Source organism: Xenopus tropicalis, chromosome 2 (assembly GCF_000004195.4).
Source record: "Xenopus tropicalis strain Nigerian chromosome 2, UCB_Xtro_10.0, whole genome shotgun sequence".
Lineage (NCBI taxonomy): Eukaryota > Metazoa > Chordata > Amphibia > Anura > Pipidae > Xenopus > Xenopus tropicalis.
This window is the reverse complement of record NC_030678.2, coordinates 180,656,534-180,675,380: the sequence shown is the minus strand read 5'-3', so window position 1 is coordinate 180,675,380 and position 18,847 is coordinate 180,656,534. Positions and strand designations below refer to the sequence as shown.

Genomic DNA, 18,847 nt, shown 5'->3' with positions numbered 1-18,847 from the left:
GCGGCGCTCGGTTCCAGTAGGAGAGTTAGCGGCGCTCGGTTCCAGTAGGAGAGTTAGCGGCGCTCGGTTCCAGTAGGAGAGTTAGCGGCGCTCGGTTCCAGTAGGAGAGTTAGCGGCGCTCGGTTCCAGTAGGAGAGTTAGCGGCGCTCGGTTCCAGTAGGAGAGCCAGCGAGACTCGGCCCCAGTAGGAGAGCCCACGAGAGGGCCAGGGCAATGAGTTCATGTATTTGGGCTCTGGCAGCCATTTCACTCCTTGCAAGCCCTGTGTAGCCAATCCATGATCACGATCTTGTTCCGTGCTTTCTAACTGGGTTTGTGACAATCCCGTTTGAGATGTTTGGATCCCACCGCTGCCGCCAAATGTCACATCAATGGCGGAACAGAAACAGCAGAATATTGAAGAGAAACCACTTGGAAGTTTTTCTTTTTATTTTGTAGAATCAAACGACTAATCGTATTTTTAAAATAATATTTATTAGTTTGTCACAAGGTGCAAAGGGTTAATTTATATAAAAAAAATACTTTAGCTTTCTTGGGCTGAAAGAGGGGAGCGGTGGGCACCCCCATACAGTAAGATACATGGCATAGTGATACAGATATAAATATTTATACACTTGCAGGACAGGCGCTATATATATATGGGTGGCAGCGGCAGTGGAGGCGGGGCAGATATAGGAAGGGGGCGGTACCTGCACGATTGCACCAAACAAAACTCGGCAGTAACCGACACACAAACACCAGCCGGCCCCCAGTAACCAATCAGAGCTGCTTCTGAACATACTGGTTCCTGCCGCTTGTTACACGGTACCGGTACTGAGTCAGCAGGGACCAACTGTATGGGGCAAACCCAGAAATGCAAATGGACCCCAAAGGTTCTAGTGAAATGATGAGTGTTAAAGGCCAGAATGGGCTGTGCCCACGCCCCGGTGCCAGGGACAGACGGTGGGCTCCTGATACCCTGCCTATGTGCCCGTAACTATGGCGATGGGGTGCCCATACCCCACCCACATGCCCCAGCTGGCACTTTCGGTGGGTTCTTTGTACCCCAGGCTATGGTAATAGTGGGCTCTCTGTACCCCAGGCTATGGCAATAGTGGGTTCTATGTACCCTAACTATGTACCCCAGGCAATGGTAATAGTGGGCTCTCTGTACCCCAGGCTATTGCAATAGTGGGCTTGCTGTACCCTGCCTATGTCCCTCAGGCTATGGTAATAGTGGGCTCTCTGTACCCCAGGCTATGGCAATAGTGGGTTCTATGTACCCTAGCTATGTACCCCAGGCTATGGTAATAGTGGGCTCTCTGTACCCCAGGCTATGGCAATAGTGGGTTCTATGTACCCTAGCTATGTACCCCAGGCTATGGTAATAGTGGGCTCTCTGTACCCCAGGCTATGGCAATAGTGGGTTCTCTGTACCCCAGATAATGGCAATAGTGGGCTCTCTGTACCCCAGGCTATGGCAATAGTGGGTTCTATGTACCCTAGCTATGTACCCCAGGCTATGGTAATAGTGGGCTCTCTGTACCCCAGGCTATGGCAATAGTGGGTTCTATGTACCCTAGCTATGTACCCCAGGCTATGGCAATAGTGGGTTCTATGTACCCTAGCTATGTACCCCAGGCTATGGTAATAGTGGGCTCTCTGTACCCCAGGCTATGGCAATAGTGGGTTCTCTGTACCCCAGATAATGGCAATAGTAGGTGCCACTGCCCATTTGCCACAGGGCAGGTTTGGGCAAATTTCTCATTCATGCAAAGGCACTTAGTACCCGCGTGGCACGGCCGGGCAGGCTGTGTGATTGTGTAGCTGTGAGTTTGTGTGTTGGCACTAGTATAGCGGTTGTGCGAGTGTCGGCCGCGCACTTATTTCTCCTGCATCTTCTCCAAGATGGGGACGATCATGTCAAACTTGGGGCGCTTGGCCGGGTCCTCGTTCATACAGATCTTCATCAGCTTGCAGATATGGGGCGAGATCCCCGGGGGGATGGTGGGACGGAGGCCTTCAAGGGACACCTAGAACACACCCAGAACTCGTCACCCTCCTGAAACCCAGTCATCGCTTAAGCTCCTCCCACTCCACCCAAAACCTCACCTTCATGCCAATCTCCATGTTGGAGAGATCGGCGAACGGAACCTCCCGGGTCACCAGCTCCCACAGCAGAACAGCGAAACTCCACATGTCGGCAGAGCGACGGTTAATATCCTCAGGGCGTTTCTGCAGCGCTAAAGGGAGGAGCCAAGATGGAACTCAATCACTGTAGTGCCCACAAACAGCAGCGGCACCGCCACACTGGCACCCCTACCTAGGTGCTGGGACGGAAGGCTGGAGTGGGAGGAGCTTCAAGGAAAACTACACCCCCCAGCTATAAGAGCCCCCTGGGTACCTGGGCGCCATCTTTTGGGGCAATCGGCGTCACTGCTTGTGCCCCTGTAGGGCCCGTGCCGGCGCCGAAACCCGAAGCTTCTCCCACTGAACAGACCATGGCGCCCAGGTACCCAGCTGCTCTTTTAGGTTGGGGTTTGCGATAAGGGAGAGGGGAGGGGGGTCTGGGCAGTTTAGGGGGCTATTATAGCTGGGTGGGGGGGGGGGTGTAGTACTCCTTTAAGGGATTGGCTATTGATGATCCCTGTGGCCCTGCCGGTGTCCCAGCATGCTTAGTGCGCCTGTCATGGCTGCCTTGCTTAAAGCGCTATATAAATAACTCCCTAATGTGCATTATCATTCGATACGAGGCCATCCAATAACAGGACAGAGCCCCCTGACAGGGGCCCCCCATAGAGAAGCAAAGAGGAGCCTCACCCTCAGGCGCCACCCACGCGGGGCTGTATATCCGGCCCGGGCACTGGAAGGAGAGCTTCACATCCGCCATGCTGATCCGGGCCGTCATGTCCTCATCAATCTGCCATTGGGAGAAGGTATGTCAGAGTGCAACGTGGGAAGGGGGCGGGGACAAGGCAAGGGAAGGGGGGCAAGGGGCAGAGGGAAAGCAAGGGAAGGGGGAGGGAGAAGGGAAATCAGAGTGCAACGTGGGAAGGGGGCGGGGACAAGGCAAGGGAAGGGGGGGAAGGGAAAGGGGTGGAGGGAAAGCAAGGGAAGGGGGAGGGAGAAGGGAAATCAGAGTGCAACGTGGGAAGGGGGCGGGGACAAGGCAAGGGAAGGGGGGGAAGGGAAAGGGGCGGAGGGAAAGCAAGGGAAGGGGGAGGGAGAAGGTATGTCAGAGTGCAACGTGGGAAGGGGGCGGGGACAAGGCAAGGGAAGGGGGGCAAGGGGCAGAGGGAAAGCAAGGGAAGGGGGAGGGAGAAGGGAAATCAGAGTGCAACGTGGGAAGGGGGCGGGAAGGGAAAGGGGCGGAGGGAAAGCAAGGGAAGGGGGAGGGAGAAGGGAAATCAGAGTGCAACGTAGGAAGGGGGCGGGGACAAGGCAAGGGAAGGGGGGGGAAGGGAAAGGGGCAGAGGGAAAGCAAGGGAAGGGGGAGGGAGAAGGGAAATCAGAGTGCAACGTGGGAAGGGGGCGGGGACAAGGCAAGGGAAGGGGTGGGAAGGGAAAGGGGCGGAGGGAAAGCAAGGGAAGGGGGAGGGAGAAGGGAAATCAGAGTGCAACGTAGGAAGGGGGCGGGGACAAGGCAAGGGAAGGGGGGGAAGGGAAAGGGGCGGAGGGAAAGCAAGGGAAGGGGGAGGGAGAAGGGAAATCAGAGTGCAACGTAGGAAGGGGGCGGGGACAAGGCAAGGGAAGGGGTGGGAAGGGAAAGGGGCGGAGGGAAAGCAAGGGAAGGGGGAGGGAGAAGGGAAATCAGAGTGCAGCGTAGGAAGGGGGCGGGGACAAGGCAAGGGAAGGGGGGAAGGGAAAGGGGCGGAGGGAAAGCAAGGGAAGGGGGAGGGAGAAGGGAAGGAAAGGGGGCGGGCAGAAGGCAAGGGAAGGGGACTGGGAGAATGGAAGGGGAGGGGGCGGGGAGAAGGCAAGGGAAGGGGGCAGGGAAAATGGAAGGGGGCAGGGAGAATGGAAGGGAAGGGAGCATGGAAGGGGGCGGGGAGAATGGAAGGGAAGGGGAGAAGGGTGCTGGGAGAAGGTAAGGGAAGGGGGCAGGGAGAATGGAAGGGAAGGGAGCAGGGAGAATGGAAGGGGGCGGGGAGAATGGAAGGGAAGGGGAGAAGGGGGCTGGGAGAAGGCAAGGGAAGGGGGCAGGGAGAATGGAAGGGAAGGGAGCAGGGAGAATGGAAGGGAAGGGAGCAGGGAGAATGGAAGGGGGCGGGGAGAAGGCAAGGGAAGGGGAGAAGGGGGCTGGGAGAAGGCAAGGGAAGGGGAGAAGGGGGCTGGGAGAAGGCAAGGGAAGGGGAGAAGGGGGCTGGAGAAGGCAAGGGAAGGGGAGAAGGGGGCTGGGAGAAGGCAAGGGAAGGGGGCGGGGAGAATGGAAGGGGGCGGGGAGAATGGAAGGGGGCGGGGAGAATGGAAGGGGAGAAGGGGCGGGGAGAATGGAAGGGGGCAGGGAGAATGGAAGGGAAGGGGAGAAGGGGCGGGGAGAATGGAAGGGGCAGGGAGAATGGAAGGGAAGGGGAGAAGGGGCGGGGAGAATGGAAGGGAAGGGGAGAAGGGAAGGGGGCGGGGAGAATGGAAGGGAAGAGGGGCGGGGAGAATGGAAGGGAAGAGGGGCGGGGAGAAGGGAAGGGGAGAATGAAAGGCAAGGGGGGCGGGGAGAATGGAAGGGAAGAGGGGCGGGGAGAATGGAAGGGAAGGGGGCGGGGAGAATGAAAGGGAAGGGGGCGGGGAGAAGGGAAGGGAAGAAGGGGGCGGGGAGAAGGCAAGGGAAGGGGGCGGGGAGAATGGAAGGGGGCGGGGAGAAGGCAAGGATAGGGAAGGGGGCGGGGAGAATGGAAGGGAAGGGGGCGGGGAGAATGGCAAGGATAGGGAAGGGATGCATTGGGGGAAGGGGCAAGTAAAGGGGAAGTAATGGGCGGCACAGAATGAGAACAAGGCAAGGAGAGCGGGGCAGCAGGAATGGACGGTGATTGGGCCTAAGCACATACACACAACCAGGTGTGGGGCAGGGGGGGCATGAAGATGGGGCAGATGGGGGCATGAAGATGGGACAGATAGAAAACATATGGGATTGTGGGAAATTTAGTGAGAAGAACTAACCGTGGGAGGAAACAGCAAATATCAAAGCGCTTAAAGGTTTCCTAGGAAATGATAAAGGAAGTGGCGTTAGTAAGGGGCGGGGCAGCAGGAAGCGAGCGGGCAGAAGCGGGAGCAGCCCATGCATGGGGGGAGGGGGTATAAGTGGGGGACTCACCATGACGCTGCGGCTGTTCAGGTAATGGCGTGGGATGAGCGGCTCCAGGGTGTGTAGGAAGGCCATTCCCCGAGCGATGTCCAACCCAAACTTCACTGCCTGGCACTGATCCACCACCAGATCTGTAAGTGCCCCACGCAGTCACATGTTAGTGAGCAAGTACCCCGTACAGTCACATGTCTGGGCAACTACCCCATACAGTCACATGTCTGGGCAACTACCCCGTACAGTCACATGTTAGTGAGCAAGTACCCCATACACTCACATGTCTGGCCAACTACCCCATACACTCACATGTCTGGGTAACTACCCCATACAGTCACATGTTAGTGAGCAAGTACCCCATACACTCACCTGTCTGGGCAACTACCCCATACACTGACATGTCTGGGTAACTACCCCATACAGTCACATGTTAGTGAGCAAGTACCCCATACACTCACCTGTCTGGGCAACTACCCCATACACTCACATGTTAGTGAGCAAGTACCCCATACACTCACATGTCTGGGCAACTACCCCGTACAGTCACGTTAGTGAGCAAGTACCCCGTACAGTCACATGTCTGGGCAACTACCCCATACACTCACATGTCTGGGTAACTACCCCGTACAGTCACGTTAGTGAGCAAGTACCCCGTACACTCACATGTCTGGGCAACTACCCCGTACAGTCACGTTAGTGAGCAAGTACCCCGTACAGTCACATGTCTGGGCAACTACCCCATACACTCACATGTCTGGGTAACTACCCCGTACATTCACATGTTAGTGAGCAAGTACCCCATACACTCACATGTCTGGGTAACTACACCGTACATTCACATGTTAGTGAGCAAGTACCCCATACACTCACCTGCCTGGGCAACTACCCCATACACTCACATGTCTGGGTAACTACCCCGTAACTACACTCACATGTCTGGGTAACTACCCCGTACATTCACATGTTAGTGAGCAAGTACCCCATACACTCACATGTCTGGGCAACTACCCCATACACTCACATGGCTGGGCAACTACCCCATACACTCACATGGCTGTACCCCATACACTCACATGGCTGTACCCCATACAGTCACACGGCAGTGAGCAAGTACCCCATACAGTCACGTTTATGAGCAAGTACCCCATACACTCACACGGCAGTGGGCAAGTACCCCATACAGTCACATGGCAGTGAGCAAGTACCCCATACAGTCACGTTTATGAGCAAGTACCCCATACACTCACACGGCAGTGGGCAAGTACCCCATACAGTCACATGGCAGTGAGCAAGTACCCCATACAGTCACGTTTATGAGCAAGTACCCCATACACTCACACGGCAGTGGGCAAGTACCCCATACAGTCACATGGCAGTGAGCAAGTACCCCATACAGTCACGTTTATGAGCAAGTACCCCCATACACTCACACGGCAGTGGGCAAGTACCCCATACAGTCACATGGCAGTGAGCAAGTACCCCATACAGTCACATGGCAGTGAGCAAGTACCCCATACAGTCACACGGCAGTGGGCAAGTACCCCATACAGTCACACGGCAGTGGGCAAGTACCCCATACAGTCACACGGCAGTGGGCAAGTACCCCATACAGTCACACGGCAGTGGGCAAGTACCCCATACAGTCACACGGCAGTGGGCAAGTACCCCATACAGTCACACGGCAGTGGGCAAGTACCCCATACAGTCACACGGCAGTGGGCAAGTACCCCATACAGTCACACGGCAGTGGGCAAGTACCCCATACAGTCACATGGTTCTCCCCCCATTCCCCCTGCGCTTCTCATTAGTACCTCCCTGCTTGTGCCCCTCACTAGTGAGTTCTCCCCCCCCTCCTACTCACTATAGTATAATTAATACCCCCCCCCCATTCCCAAGCCACTTACTTGTGCCCTCGTGCAGGACATTATAGAGGGACCCGTACGGCATCCAGTGAGTGATGAGCACAGGGTGGGGCGCGGGGGGGGACTGACAGGCACCCAGAACTGGCAGAACATTGGGGTGAGAGAAGATCCTGGGGATAGAAATGGGGATAAGAGGAGGGTGAGTGGGGAGAGGAGCACAATGGTTGGGATGGGGGGCTGGGGGCACTAAATGTTCAGAGGATAGAATCATGCATGTCTCTCCCCATACAGCCCAGTACCCTGCTGTCTCTTCCTACTGCCCCTCACTCACATGTCTCTCCCCATACAGCCCAGCACCCTGCTGTCGCTTCCTACTGCCCCTCGCTCACATGTCTCTCCCCATACAGCCCAGCACCCTGCTGTCTCTTCCTACTGCCCCTCACTCACATGTCTCTCCCCATACAGCCCAGCACCCTGCTGTCTCTTCCTACTGCCCCTCACTCACATGTCTCTCCCCATACAGCCCAGCACCCTGCTGTCTCTTCCTACTGCCCCTCACTCACATGTCTCTCCCCATACAGCCCAGTACCCTGCTGTCTCTTCCTACTGCCCCTCACTCACATGTCTCTCCCTATACAGCCCAGCACCCTGCTGTCTCTTCCTACTGCCCCTCACTCACATGTCTCTCCCCATGCAGCCCAGCACCCTGCTGTCTCTTCCTACTGCCCCTCACTCACATGTCTCTCCCTATACAGCCCAGCACCCTGCTGTCTCTTCCTACTGCCCCTCACTCACATGTCTCTCCCCATGCAGCCCAGCACCCTGCTGTCTCTTCCTACTGCCCCTCACTCACATGTCTCTCCCCATGCAGCCCAGTACCCTGCTGTCTCTTCCTACCACCCCTCACTCACATGTCTCTCCCCATACAGCCCAGCACCCTGCTGTCTCTTCCTACCACCCCTCACTCACATGTCTCTCCCCATACAGCCCAGTACCCTGCTGTCTCTTCCTACCACCCCTCACTCACATGTCTCTCCCCATGCAGCCCAGCACCCTGCTGTCTCTTCCTACCACCCCTCACTCACATGTCTCTCCCCATACAGCCCAGCACCCTGCTGTCTCTTCCTACTGCCCCTCACTCACATGTCTCTCCCCATGCAGCCCAGTACCCTGCTGTCTCTTCCTACTGCCCCTCGCTCACATGTCTCTCCCCATGCAGCCCAGTACCCTGCTGTCTCTTCCTACTGCCCCTCACTCACATGTCTCTCCCTATACAGCCCAGCACCCTGCTGTCTCTTCCTACTGCCCCTCACTCACATGTCTCTCCCCATGCAGCCCAGTACCCTGCTGTCTCTTCCTACTGCCCCTCACTCACATGTCTCTCCCTATACAGCCCAGTACCCTGCTGTCTCTTCCTACCGCCCCTCACTCACATGTCTCTCCCCATACAGCCCAGCACCCTGCTGTCTCTTCCTACTGCCCCTCACTCACATGTCTCTCCCTATACAGCCCAGTACCCTGCTGTCTCTCACTCACATGTCTATCCCTATACAGCCCAGTACCCTGCTGTCTCTCACTCACATGTCTCTCCCTATACAGCCCCGGACTGTCCCATTACAGCCTGACTCTGAGAGGCATTACTAGATGATATGAGATAATAAGGGGGGCTTGTTCCGTATCCCACCTTAGTTTGGGGTATTCCTCATTGAAGTCTCGACTCTTCCTTGTGCTCCAGTCCCGGATTTTCAGCACCTTGATAATGATGTCATTTCCTTGCCAACGCCCCTTCCAGAGCTGCAGGGACCCCAATGGGCCGGAGGGATAAGGGGGACAAATACAATTAGTGGGTAAATGCTCAGAATCTGAATGAAACACAGTTGGGGGAAGGGGGGGATGCAGGGGTGCCCCCAATCCTGCTCGTTCAGGAGTTTTACCCAAACCCCATGATGTTATTTAGGCTTTGGTGCCCCCTATTATCATGGAGACAGGGCAGGAATCTGGGGGTGAGAGTGCAAGAAGGCATTAAGGGGGCAGAGGGGCAGGACTGAGGGCCCAAGTCGGGGGTCTCACCTCTCCAGAATGGTTGTCATTGAGTTTGTGGCTGAGGGTCAGCTGCTTGTAGTCAATGCCGGCCTGTTTGTTCAGGGTGCCGTTACCTGTAGGGAGAAGGTTGGGGGTGAGGGCAATATGGAGAGCTGGGTGGCACGGCCATAACAAGAAGTGAAGGGGGGCATCATGGCATCATCCAGAAGTAGTAAGGGGTATTATCAGTGAGCCAAAGGGGGGGGGCAAGAAAAAAGCATCAGGCAAGCGACAGGGGGAAACATAGGGGGTAACATAGAGCTGCTAAGGCTGAAAGACAAGAGGATATAATGGTATATGGGGGTGCAGTTTAGAGGTGGGGTGGTCATATATGGGGGGGGGGGGGGGGAAGGCTGGTCTCACGTGGTCGGGTTCGAGTTGTCCCTTTCCAGAAAGTGTCTTTATAGGGGATCCTGCTCATACTCTGCCCCATCTTCTCTGCTCGATCTGCAAGAAAACCCCCGTTAGTCATTATCCTATATAACCCCCCATCATTAGACATGAATCCTATAATGGGGTGCCACTAGGCTCCGACTCTCACTGTACTGAATGTATTTGGGGTGCCACTAGGCTCCGACTCTCACTGTACTGAATGTATTTGGGGTGCCACTAGGCTCCGACTCTCACTGTACTGAATGTATTTGGGGTGCCACTAGGCTGAGACTCTCACTGTACTGAATGTATTTGGGGTGCCACTAGGCTCCGACTCTCACTGTACTGAATGTATTTGGGGTGCCACTAGGCTCCGACTCTCACTGTACTGAATGTATTTGGGGTGCCACTAGGCTCCGACTCTCACTGTACTGAATGTATTTGGGGTGCCACTAGGCTCCGACTCTCACTGTACTGAATGTATTTGGGGTGCCACTAGGCTCCGACTCTCACTGTACTGAATGTATTTGGGGTGCCACTAGGCTCCGACTCTCACTGTACTGAATGTATTTGGGGTGCCACTAGGCTCCGACTCTCACTGTACTGAATGTATTTGGGGTGCCACTAGGCTCCGACTCTCACTGTACTGAATGTATTTGGGGTGCCACTAGGCTCCGACTCACACTGTACTGAATGTATTTGGGGTGCCACTAGGCTCCGACTCTCACTGTACTGAATGTATTTGGGGTGCCACTAGGCTCCGACTCTCACTGTACTGAATGTATTTGGGGTGCCACTAGGCTCCGACTCTCACTGTACTGAATGTATTTGGGGTGCCACTAGGCTGAGACTCTCACTGTACTGAATGTATTTGGGGTGCCACTAGGCTCCGACTCTCACTGTACTGAATGTATTTGGGGTGCCACTAGGCTCCGACTCACACTGTACTGAATGTATTTGGGGTGCCACTAGGCTCCGACTCTCACTGTACTGAATGTATTTGGGGTGCCACTAGGCTGAGACTCTCACTGTACTGAATGTATTTGGGGTGCCACTAGGCCTCCGACTCTCACTGTACTGAATGTATTTGGGGTGCCACTAGGCTGAGACTCACACTGTACTGAATGTATTTGGGGTGCCACTAGGCTCCGACTCTCACTGTACTGAATGTATTTGGGGTGCCACTAGGCTCCGACTCTCACTGTACTGAATGTATTTGGGGTGCCACTAGGCTGAGACTCACACTGTACTGAATGTATTTGGGGTGCCACTAGGCTCCGACTCTCACTGTACTGAATGTATTTGGGGTGCCACTAGGCTGAGACTCTCACTGTACTGAATGTATTTGGGGTGCCACTAGGCTCCGACTCTCACTGTACTGAATGTATTTGGGGTGCCACTAGGCTCCGACTCACACTGTACTGAATGTATTTGGGGTGCCACTAGGCTCCGACTCTCACTGTACTGAATGTATTTGGGGGGCAACTAGGCTCCGACTCTCATTGTACTGAATGTATTTGGGGGGCCACTAGGCACCGACTCTCACTGTACTGAATGTATTTGGGGTGCCACTAGGCTACGACTCTCACTGTACTGAATGTATTTGGGGTGCCACCAGGCTCCGACTGTATAATCTTTTTAGGATCTGGATTTATTGTTCATAGACATCAATGTGCCATTATTTACAACTGCATAATGGTTGTTTCAGTTGGCTGGAGGTCTCCTCAGCTACTAACATAATATAGGTCAGCATTTGGGGTTGGGGGTCTCCTCAGCTACTAACATAATATAGGTCAGCATTTGGGGTTGGGGGTCTCCTCAGCTAATAACATGTGTTTGGGGTGTATGTGGGGGGGGAGAGAATGTGGTGATTTGCCCATACAACAGTCTGTCTGTCCAATACAGTGGGTCAGAACTTGCCCTACATCAGCTGCTGCAGGGAGAGCACAGAGCAAATCTGATTGGTTGCCCAGTGTTTGTACATAAGCCCCAATGTGTCTATTGATCACCCCCACCCACTGCTGTAGAATCTCATCATCCCTGCCCCTACCTACTGCTGCCCCAACACTCACACTCACCTCTATCCTTACTCACACTCACCTCTATCTTTACTCACATTCAATACTGTCCCATTTACCTTTCAGCAGTTCCTTTAGTTGAGCCTTGGCCTTGTCCAGCGGGGTTTCACCATACTTGTTACAGATATAGATCAGGCCCGAGTTATTCACCAGGTCCTATGGGAGAGAGAGTGGGTGGGTGATGCCCCAGGGGGGAGGGAGTGGGGAATGATAGCTGGAATAAAAAGTAACTGACATTCAGGGGGGGCTACAAACAGACATTCAGGGGCTACAAACAGACATTCAGGGGGGCTACTCACCTCGGCCACCTCCTCCTGTGCCCAGAAGCAAGCGTAGTGCAAGGGGGCGTTGCCATGTTCATTGACTGCGTTGACGTCGGCCTTATACTGAATCAGCTGCGAAGGAGAAGAGGGGTCACAGGAAGGAAACATAGGGGAGCTGGGGGGAGCACCTAGGGGCCCCACACTTGCCAATCATATCAATGGTACAAAGCCCTGTATGCAGGAATAGTAAACATGTGGTCATGTGACCCAATATACCAACCTTCTGTACAATGTCCCGGTGCCCATGGCTGGCGGCAAGGTGGAGTGGGGTGTCATCTCCCCGATTCATAACGTTGATTCTGGCGCCTCTCATTATCAGCATGTCCACTATGTTACTCCGCCCCTCGCGGCACGCCCAGTGTAACGGGCTGAACCCATGGTCGTCCCTGCAACATACAAGCGCCGCGTCAGCGGGAAACGTGCCCCCAACTGTGCTACAGTACTGCCCTGTACCCACCGTGCCCCCAACTGTGCCACAGCACTGCCCCTGCCCTGTACCCAACGTGCCCCCAACCGTGCCCCCAGTACCGCTGGTTTAATAGCCCAGATACAGCCATAAATTCCCTGCCCCGTACCCAACGTGCCCCCAACTGTGCTACAGTACTGCCCCTGCCCTGTACCCACCGTGCCCCCAACTGTGCCATAGTACTGCCCTGTACCCACCGTGCCCCCAGTGCCGCTGGTTTAATAGCCCAGATACAGCCATAAATTCCCTGCCCCGTACCCAACGTGCCCCCAACTGTGCCCCCAGTACCGCTGGTTTAATAGCCCAGATACAGCCATAAATTCCCTGCCCTGTACCCAACGTGCCCCCAACTGTGCCCCCAGTACCGCTGGTTTAATAGCCCAGATACAGCCATAAATTCCCTGCCCCGTACCCAACGTGCCCCCAACTGTGCCCCCAGTACCGCTGGTTTAATAGCCCAGATACAGCCATAAATTCCCTGCCCCGTACCCAACGTGCCCCCAACTGTGCCCCCAGTACCGCTGGTTTAATAGCCCAGATACAGCCATAAATTCCCTGCCCTGTACCCACCGTGCCTCCAACTGTGCCCCCAGTACCGCTGGTTTAATAGCCCAGATACAGCCATAAATTCCCTGCCCCGTACCCAACGTGCCCCCAACTGTGCCCCCAGTACCGCTGGTTTAATAGCCCAGATACAGCCATAAATTCCCTGCCCCGTACCCAACGTGTCCCCAACTGTGCCCCCAGTACCGCTGGTTTAATAGCCCAGATACAGCCATAAATTCCCTGCCCTGTACCCAACGTGCCCCCAACTGTGCCCCCAGTAACGCTGGTTTAATAGCCAGATACAGCCATAAATTCCCTGCCCCGTACCCAACGTGCCCCCAACTGTGCCCCCAGTACCGCTGGTTTAATAGCCCAGATACAGCCATAAATTCCCTGCCCTGTACCCAACGTGCCCCCAACTGTGCCCCCAGTACCGCTGGTTTAATAGCCCAGATACAGCCATAAATTCCCTGCCCCGTACCCAACGTGCCCCCAACTGTGCCCCCAGTACCGCTGGTTTAATAGCCCAGATACAGCCATAAATTCCCTGCCCTGTACCCACCGTGCCTCCAACTGTGCCCCCAGTACCGCTGGTTTAATAGCCCAGATACAGCCATAAATTCCCTGCCCCGTACCCAACGTGCCCCCAGTACCGCTGGTTTAATAGCCCAGATACAGCCATAAATTCCCTGCCCCGTACCCAACGTGCCCCCAACTGTGCCCCCAGTACCGCTGGTTTAATAGCCCAGATACAGCCATAAATTCCCTGCCCTGTACCCAACGTGCCCCCAACTGTGCCCCCAGTACCGCTGGTTTAATAGCCCAGATACAGCCATAAATTCCCTGCCCCGTACCCAACGTGTCCCCAACTGTGCCCCCAGTACCGCTGGTTTAATAGCCCAGATACAGCCATAAATTCCCTGCCCCGTACCCAACGTGCCCCCAACTGTGCCCCCAGTAACGCTGGTTTAATAGCCCAGATACAGCCATAAATTCCCTGCCCTGTACCCAACGTGCCCCCAACTGTGCCCCCAGTACCGCTGGTTTAATAGCCCAGATACAGCCATAAATTTCCTGCCCCGTACCCAACGTGCCCCCAACTGTGCCCCCAGTACCGCTGGTTTAATAGCCCAGATACAGCCATAAATTCCCTGCCCTGTACCCAACGTGCCCCCAACTGTGCCCCCAGTACCGCTGGTTTAATAGCCCAGATACAGCCATAAATTCCCTGCCCCGTACCCAACGTGCCCCCAACTGTGCCCCCAGTACCGCTGGTTTAATAGCCCAGATACAACCATAAATTCCCTGCCCCGTACCCAACGTGCCCCCAACTGTGCCCCCAGTACCGCTGGTTTAATAGCCCAGATACAGCCATAAATTCCCTGCCCCGTACCCAACGTGCCCCCAACTGTGCCCCCAGTAACGCTGGTTTAATAGCCCAGATACAGCCATAAATTTCCTGCCCTGTACCCAACGTGCCCCCAACTGTGCCCCAGTACCGCTGGTTTAATAGCCCAGATACAGCCATAAATTCCCTGCCCCGTACCCAACGTGCCCCCAACTGTGCCCCCAGTACCGCTGGTTTAATAGCCCAGATACAGATATAAATTCCCTGCCCCGTACCCAACGTGCCCCCAACTGTGCCCCCAGTACCGCTGGTTTAATAGCCCAGATACAGCCATAAATTCCCTGCCCCGTACCCAACGTGCCCCCAACTGTGCCCCCAGTACCGCTGGTTTAATAGCCCAGATACAGCCATAAATTCCCTGCCCCGTACCCAACGTGCCCCCAACTGTGCCCCCAGTACCGCTGGTTTAATAGCCCAGATACAGCCATAAATTCCCTGCCCCGTACCCAACGTGCCCCCAACTGTGCCCCCAGTACCGCTGGTTTAATAGCCCAGATACAGCCATAAATTCCCTGCCCCGTACCCAACGTGCCCCCAGTACCGCTGGTTTAATAGCCCAGATACAGCCATAAATTTCCTGCCCTGTACCCACCGTGCCTCCAACTGTGCCCCCAGTACCGCTGGTTTAATAGCCCAGATACAGCCATAAATTCCCTGCCCCGTACCCAACGTGCCCCCAACTGTGCCCCCAGTACCGCTGGTTTAATAGCCCAGATACAGCCATAAATTTCCTGCCCTGTACCCAACGTGCCCCCAACTGTGCCCCCAGTACCGCTGGTTTAATAGCCCAGATACAGCCATAAATTCCCTGCCCCGTACCCAACGTGCCCCCAACTGTGCCCCCAGTACCGCTGGTTTAATAGCCCAGATACAGATATAAATTCCCTGCCCCGTACCCAACGTGCCCCCAACTGTGCCCCCAGTACCGCTGGTTTAATAGCCCAGATACAGCCATAAATTCCCTGCCCCGTACCCAACGTGCCCCCAACTGTGCCCCCAGTAACGCTGGTTTAATAGCCCAGATACAGCCATAAATTCCCTGCCCCGTACCCAACGTGCCCCCAACTGTGCCCCCAGTACCGCTGGTTTAATAGCCCAGATACAGCCATAAATTTCCTGCCCCGTACCCAACGTGCCCCCAACTGTGCCCCCAGTACCGCTGGTTTAATAGCCCGGATACAGCCATAAATTCCCTGCCCCGTACCCAACGTGCCCCCAGTACCGCTGGTTTAATAGCCCAGATACAGCCATAAATTCCCTGCCCCGTACCCAACGTGCCCCCAACTGTGCCCCCAGTACCGCTGGTTTAATAGCCCAGATACAGCCATAAATTCCCTGCCCCGTACCCAACGTGCCCCCAACTGTGCCCCCAGTACCGCTGGTTTAATAGCCCAGATACAGCCATAAATTCCCTGCCCCGTACCCAACGTGCCCCAGTACCGCTGGTTTAATAGCCCGGATACAGCCATAAATTCCCTGCCCCGTACCCAACGTGCCCCCAACTGTGCCCCCAGTACCGCTGGTTTAATAGCCCAGATACAGCCATAATTCCCTGCCCCGTACCCAACGTGCCCCCAACTGTGCCCCCAGTACCGCTGGTTTAATAGCCCAGATACAGCCATAAATTCCCTGCCCCGTACCCAACATGCCCCCAGTACCACCCCTGCCCCGTACCCAACGTGCCCCCAGTACCACCCCCTGCCCCGTACCCACATGCCCCCAGTACCACCCCTGCCCCGTACCCAACGTGCCCCCAGTACCACCCCTGCCCCGTACCCAACATGCCCCCCAGTACCACCCCTGCCCCGTACCCAACGTGCCCCCCAGTACCACCCCTGCCCCGTACCCAACGTGCCCCCAGTACCACCCCTGCCCCGTACCCAACGTGCCCCCAGTACCACCCCTGCCCCGTACCCAACGTGCCCCCAGTACCACCCCTGCCCCGTACCAACGTGCCCCCAGTACCACCCCTGCCCTGTACCCAACGTGCCCCCAGTACCACCCCTGCCCTGTACCCAACGTGCCCCCAGTACCGCCCTGCCCTGTACCCAATGTGCCTCCAACTTATTATTAGGATGTTGGCTGAAGTGTTCCCATTGGCTCAGGGCAGCCCCGCCTCCTTATCACTCACACACCATGGCTACACCCACTGATTTACCTGCAGTTACTGTGATGTTACTGGCTGACGCTACGGAACATTAATACAAGCTGCCCCCCTGCAGCAATGAGCCCCCCCAGTATTGGGGCGCAGAAGGGACAGCAGATGGCAGTATTTATACAAACCTGGGTGCTGGGAACCCCTCCCACGTGACCCCCTCACTTGGCTAAGTGAGCTCCTCTGCCCAACAACCGTTACACCAATCAAATGACAGTTGCCCCGCCCCTTACAAAGTGCAATTACAGCTGCCCACTTACCCCTGGTTTAGATCATTCTCTGTATTATCCAACCAGAGCCGCACAGCCACGGCGTTGCCTTCCCGACACTGAGCGAATATGTCGTCCATCTTGGCAACAAGAGACCTGAGAGGAAAAGCACAAACCTGTCACCATCCACTCACCCAAGGGGCACTCTAACCAACGGCCCCCCTCAGTCTGTCCCCACCCCTAGGTACCCCCCTCAGTGCTCCCCACCCTAGGGACCCCCTCAGTCTGTCCCCACCCCTAGGTACCCCCCTCAGTGCTCCCCACCCTAGGGACCCCCTCAGTCTGTCCCCACCCCTAGGTACCCCCCTCAGTGCTCCCCACCCTAGGGACCCCCTCAGTCTGTCCCCACCCCTAGGTACCCCCTCAGTGCTCCCCACCCTAGGGACCCCCCTCAGTCTGTCCCCACCCCTAGGTACCCCCTCAGTGCTCCCCCACCCCAGGGACCCCCCTCAGTCTGTCCCCCACCCCTAGGGACCCCCTCAGTGCGCCCCACCCTAGGGACCCCCCTCAGTCTGTCCCCACCCCTAGGTACCCCCCTCAGTGCTCCCCACCCTAGGGACCCCCCTCAGTCTGTCCCCACCCCTAGGTACCCCCCTCAGTGCTCCCCCACCCCAGGGACCCCCCTCAGTCTGTCCCCACCCCTAGGTACCCCCCTCAGTGCTCCCCACCCCTAGGTACCCCCCTCAGTGCTCCCCACCCCTACGTACCCCCCTCAGTGCTCCCCCACCCCAGGGACTCCCCTCAGTCTGTCCCCCCACCCCAGGGCCCCCCCTCAGTCTCTCCCCACCCCAGGGACCCCCCTCAGTCTCTCCCCACCCCAGGGAACCCCCTCAGTCTCTCCCCCACCCCAGGGCCCCCCCTCAGTCTCTCCCCACCCCAGGGACCCCCTCAGTCTCTCCCCACCCCAGGGAACCCCCTCAGTCTCTCCCCCACCCCAGGGCCCCCCCTCAGTCTCTCCCCACCCAGGGACCCCCCTCAGTCTCTCCCCACCCCAGGGACCCCCCTCAGTGCTCCCCCACCCCAGGGACCCCCCTCAGTCTCTCCCCCACCCCAGGGCCCCCCCTCAGTCTCTCCCCACCCCAGGGACCCCCCTCAGTGCTCCCCCACCCCTAGGGCCCCCCCTCAGTGCTCCCCCACCCCAGGGCCCCCCTCAGTCTCTCCCCACCCCAGGGACCCCCCTCAGTCTCTCCCCACCCCAGGGACCCCCCTCAGTGCTCCCCCACCCCAGGGACCCCCCTCAGTCTCTCCCCCACCCCAGGGCCCCCCCTCAGTCTCTCCCCACCCCAGGGACCCCCCTCAGTGCTCCCCCACCCCTAGGGACCCCCCTCAGTGCTCCCCCACCCCAGGGACCCCCCTCAGTCTCTCCCCCACCCCTAGGGCCCCCCCTCAGTGCTCCCCCACCCCAGGGACCCCCCTCAGTCTCTCCCCACCCCAGGGACCCCCCTCAGTGCTCCCCCACCCCAGGGCCCCCCCTCAGTGCTCCCCCACCCCAGGGCCCCCCCTGAGACAGAACCCTCCCCTCCCTACAGATGCAGCCCCAGCACACACTCTGCCCCATGACAGACCCCCAGGCTTCCCAGTGAGACCCCCACAGTTATGTATTCGGCCCTGAGGGGCACTCCCCACACTATATGATATATACAGATTACAGGTGCATTAATACAATATACGTGTGTGTAGCCATTAATAAAGCCCCTCCCATAGCCAGAGGCCCCGCCCTTCCCGGTTTTTGCCGTTTGTGCCACAGCAGTCGGTGAGAGACTTTACTCACCCCAAGGCGCGCTCCTCCCCACCCGTACGTGCGCGCTCCCGCAGACACGTCACATTCCCAAGATAGGCGGTACCCCTAAGGCGTGGCAAGAAATGACCGCCAATTAAACGGAAGAGTGGGCGGGGCGTACGCGGCACAGCCAACAAGAGCACGGAAACTTTTACTAAGTTAGAGAAAAATGAATGAAGCGAGGCGGGACTAGCGGCGTTCAACCAATAAGAACTTATTATGGATAATTCCCCG

At 56.8% G+C, this 18,847-nt stretch overlaps 1 protein-coding gene across 1 annotated transcript; it reads right to left on the bottom strand.

Moving 5' to 3' along the window:
* Positions 1-455: 455 nt before the first annotated feature.
* ilk (integrin linked kinase) lies at positions 456-18,617 on the bottom strand. The gene is given in 13 exon segments (NM_001127040.1): positions 456-2,012; positions 2,092-2,222; positions 2,800-2,899; positions 5,288-5,409; positions 7,177-7,304; positions 8,819-8,928; positions 9,205-9,290; positions 9,580-9,663; positions 11,726-11,822; positions 11,966-12,061; positions 12,210-12,375; positions 16,825-16,929; positions 18,605-18,617. Coding segments are annotated over 12 exon segments (1,359 nt in total). The 5' UTR covers positions 16,914-16,929; positions 18,605-18,617; the 3' UTR covers positions 456-1,862.
* Positions 18,618-18,847: the final 230 nt, after the last annotated feature.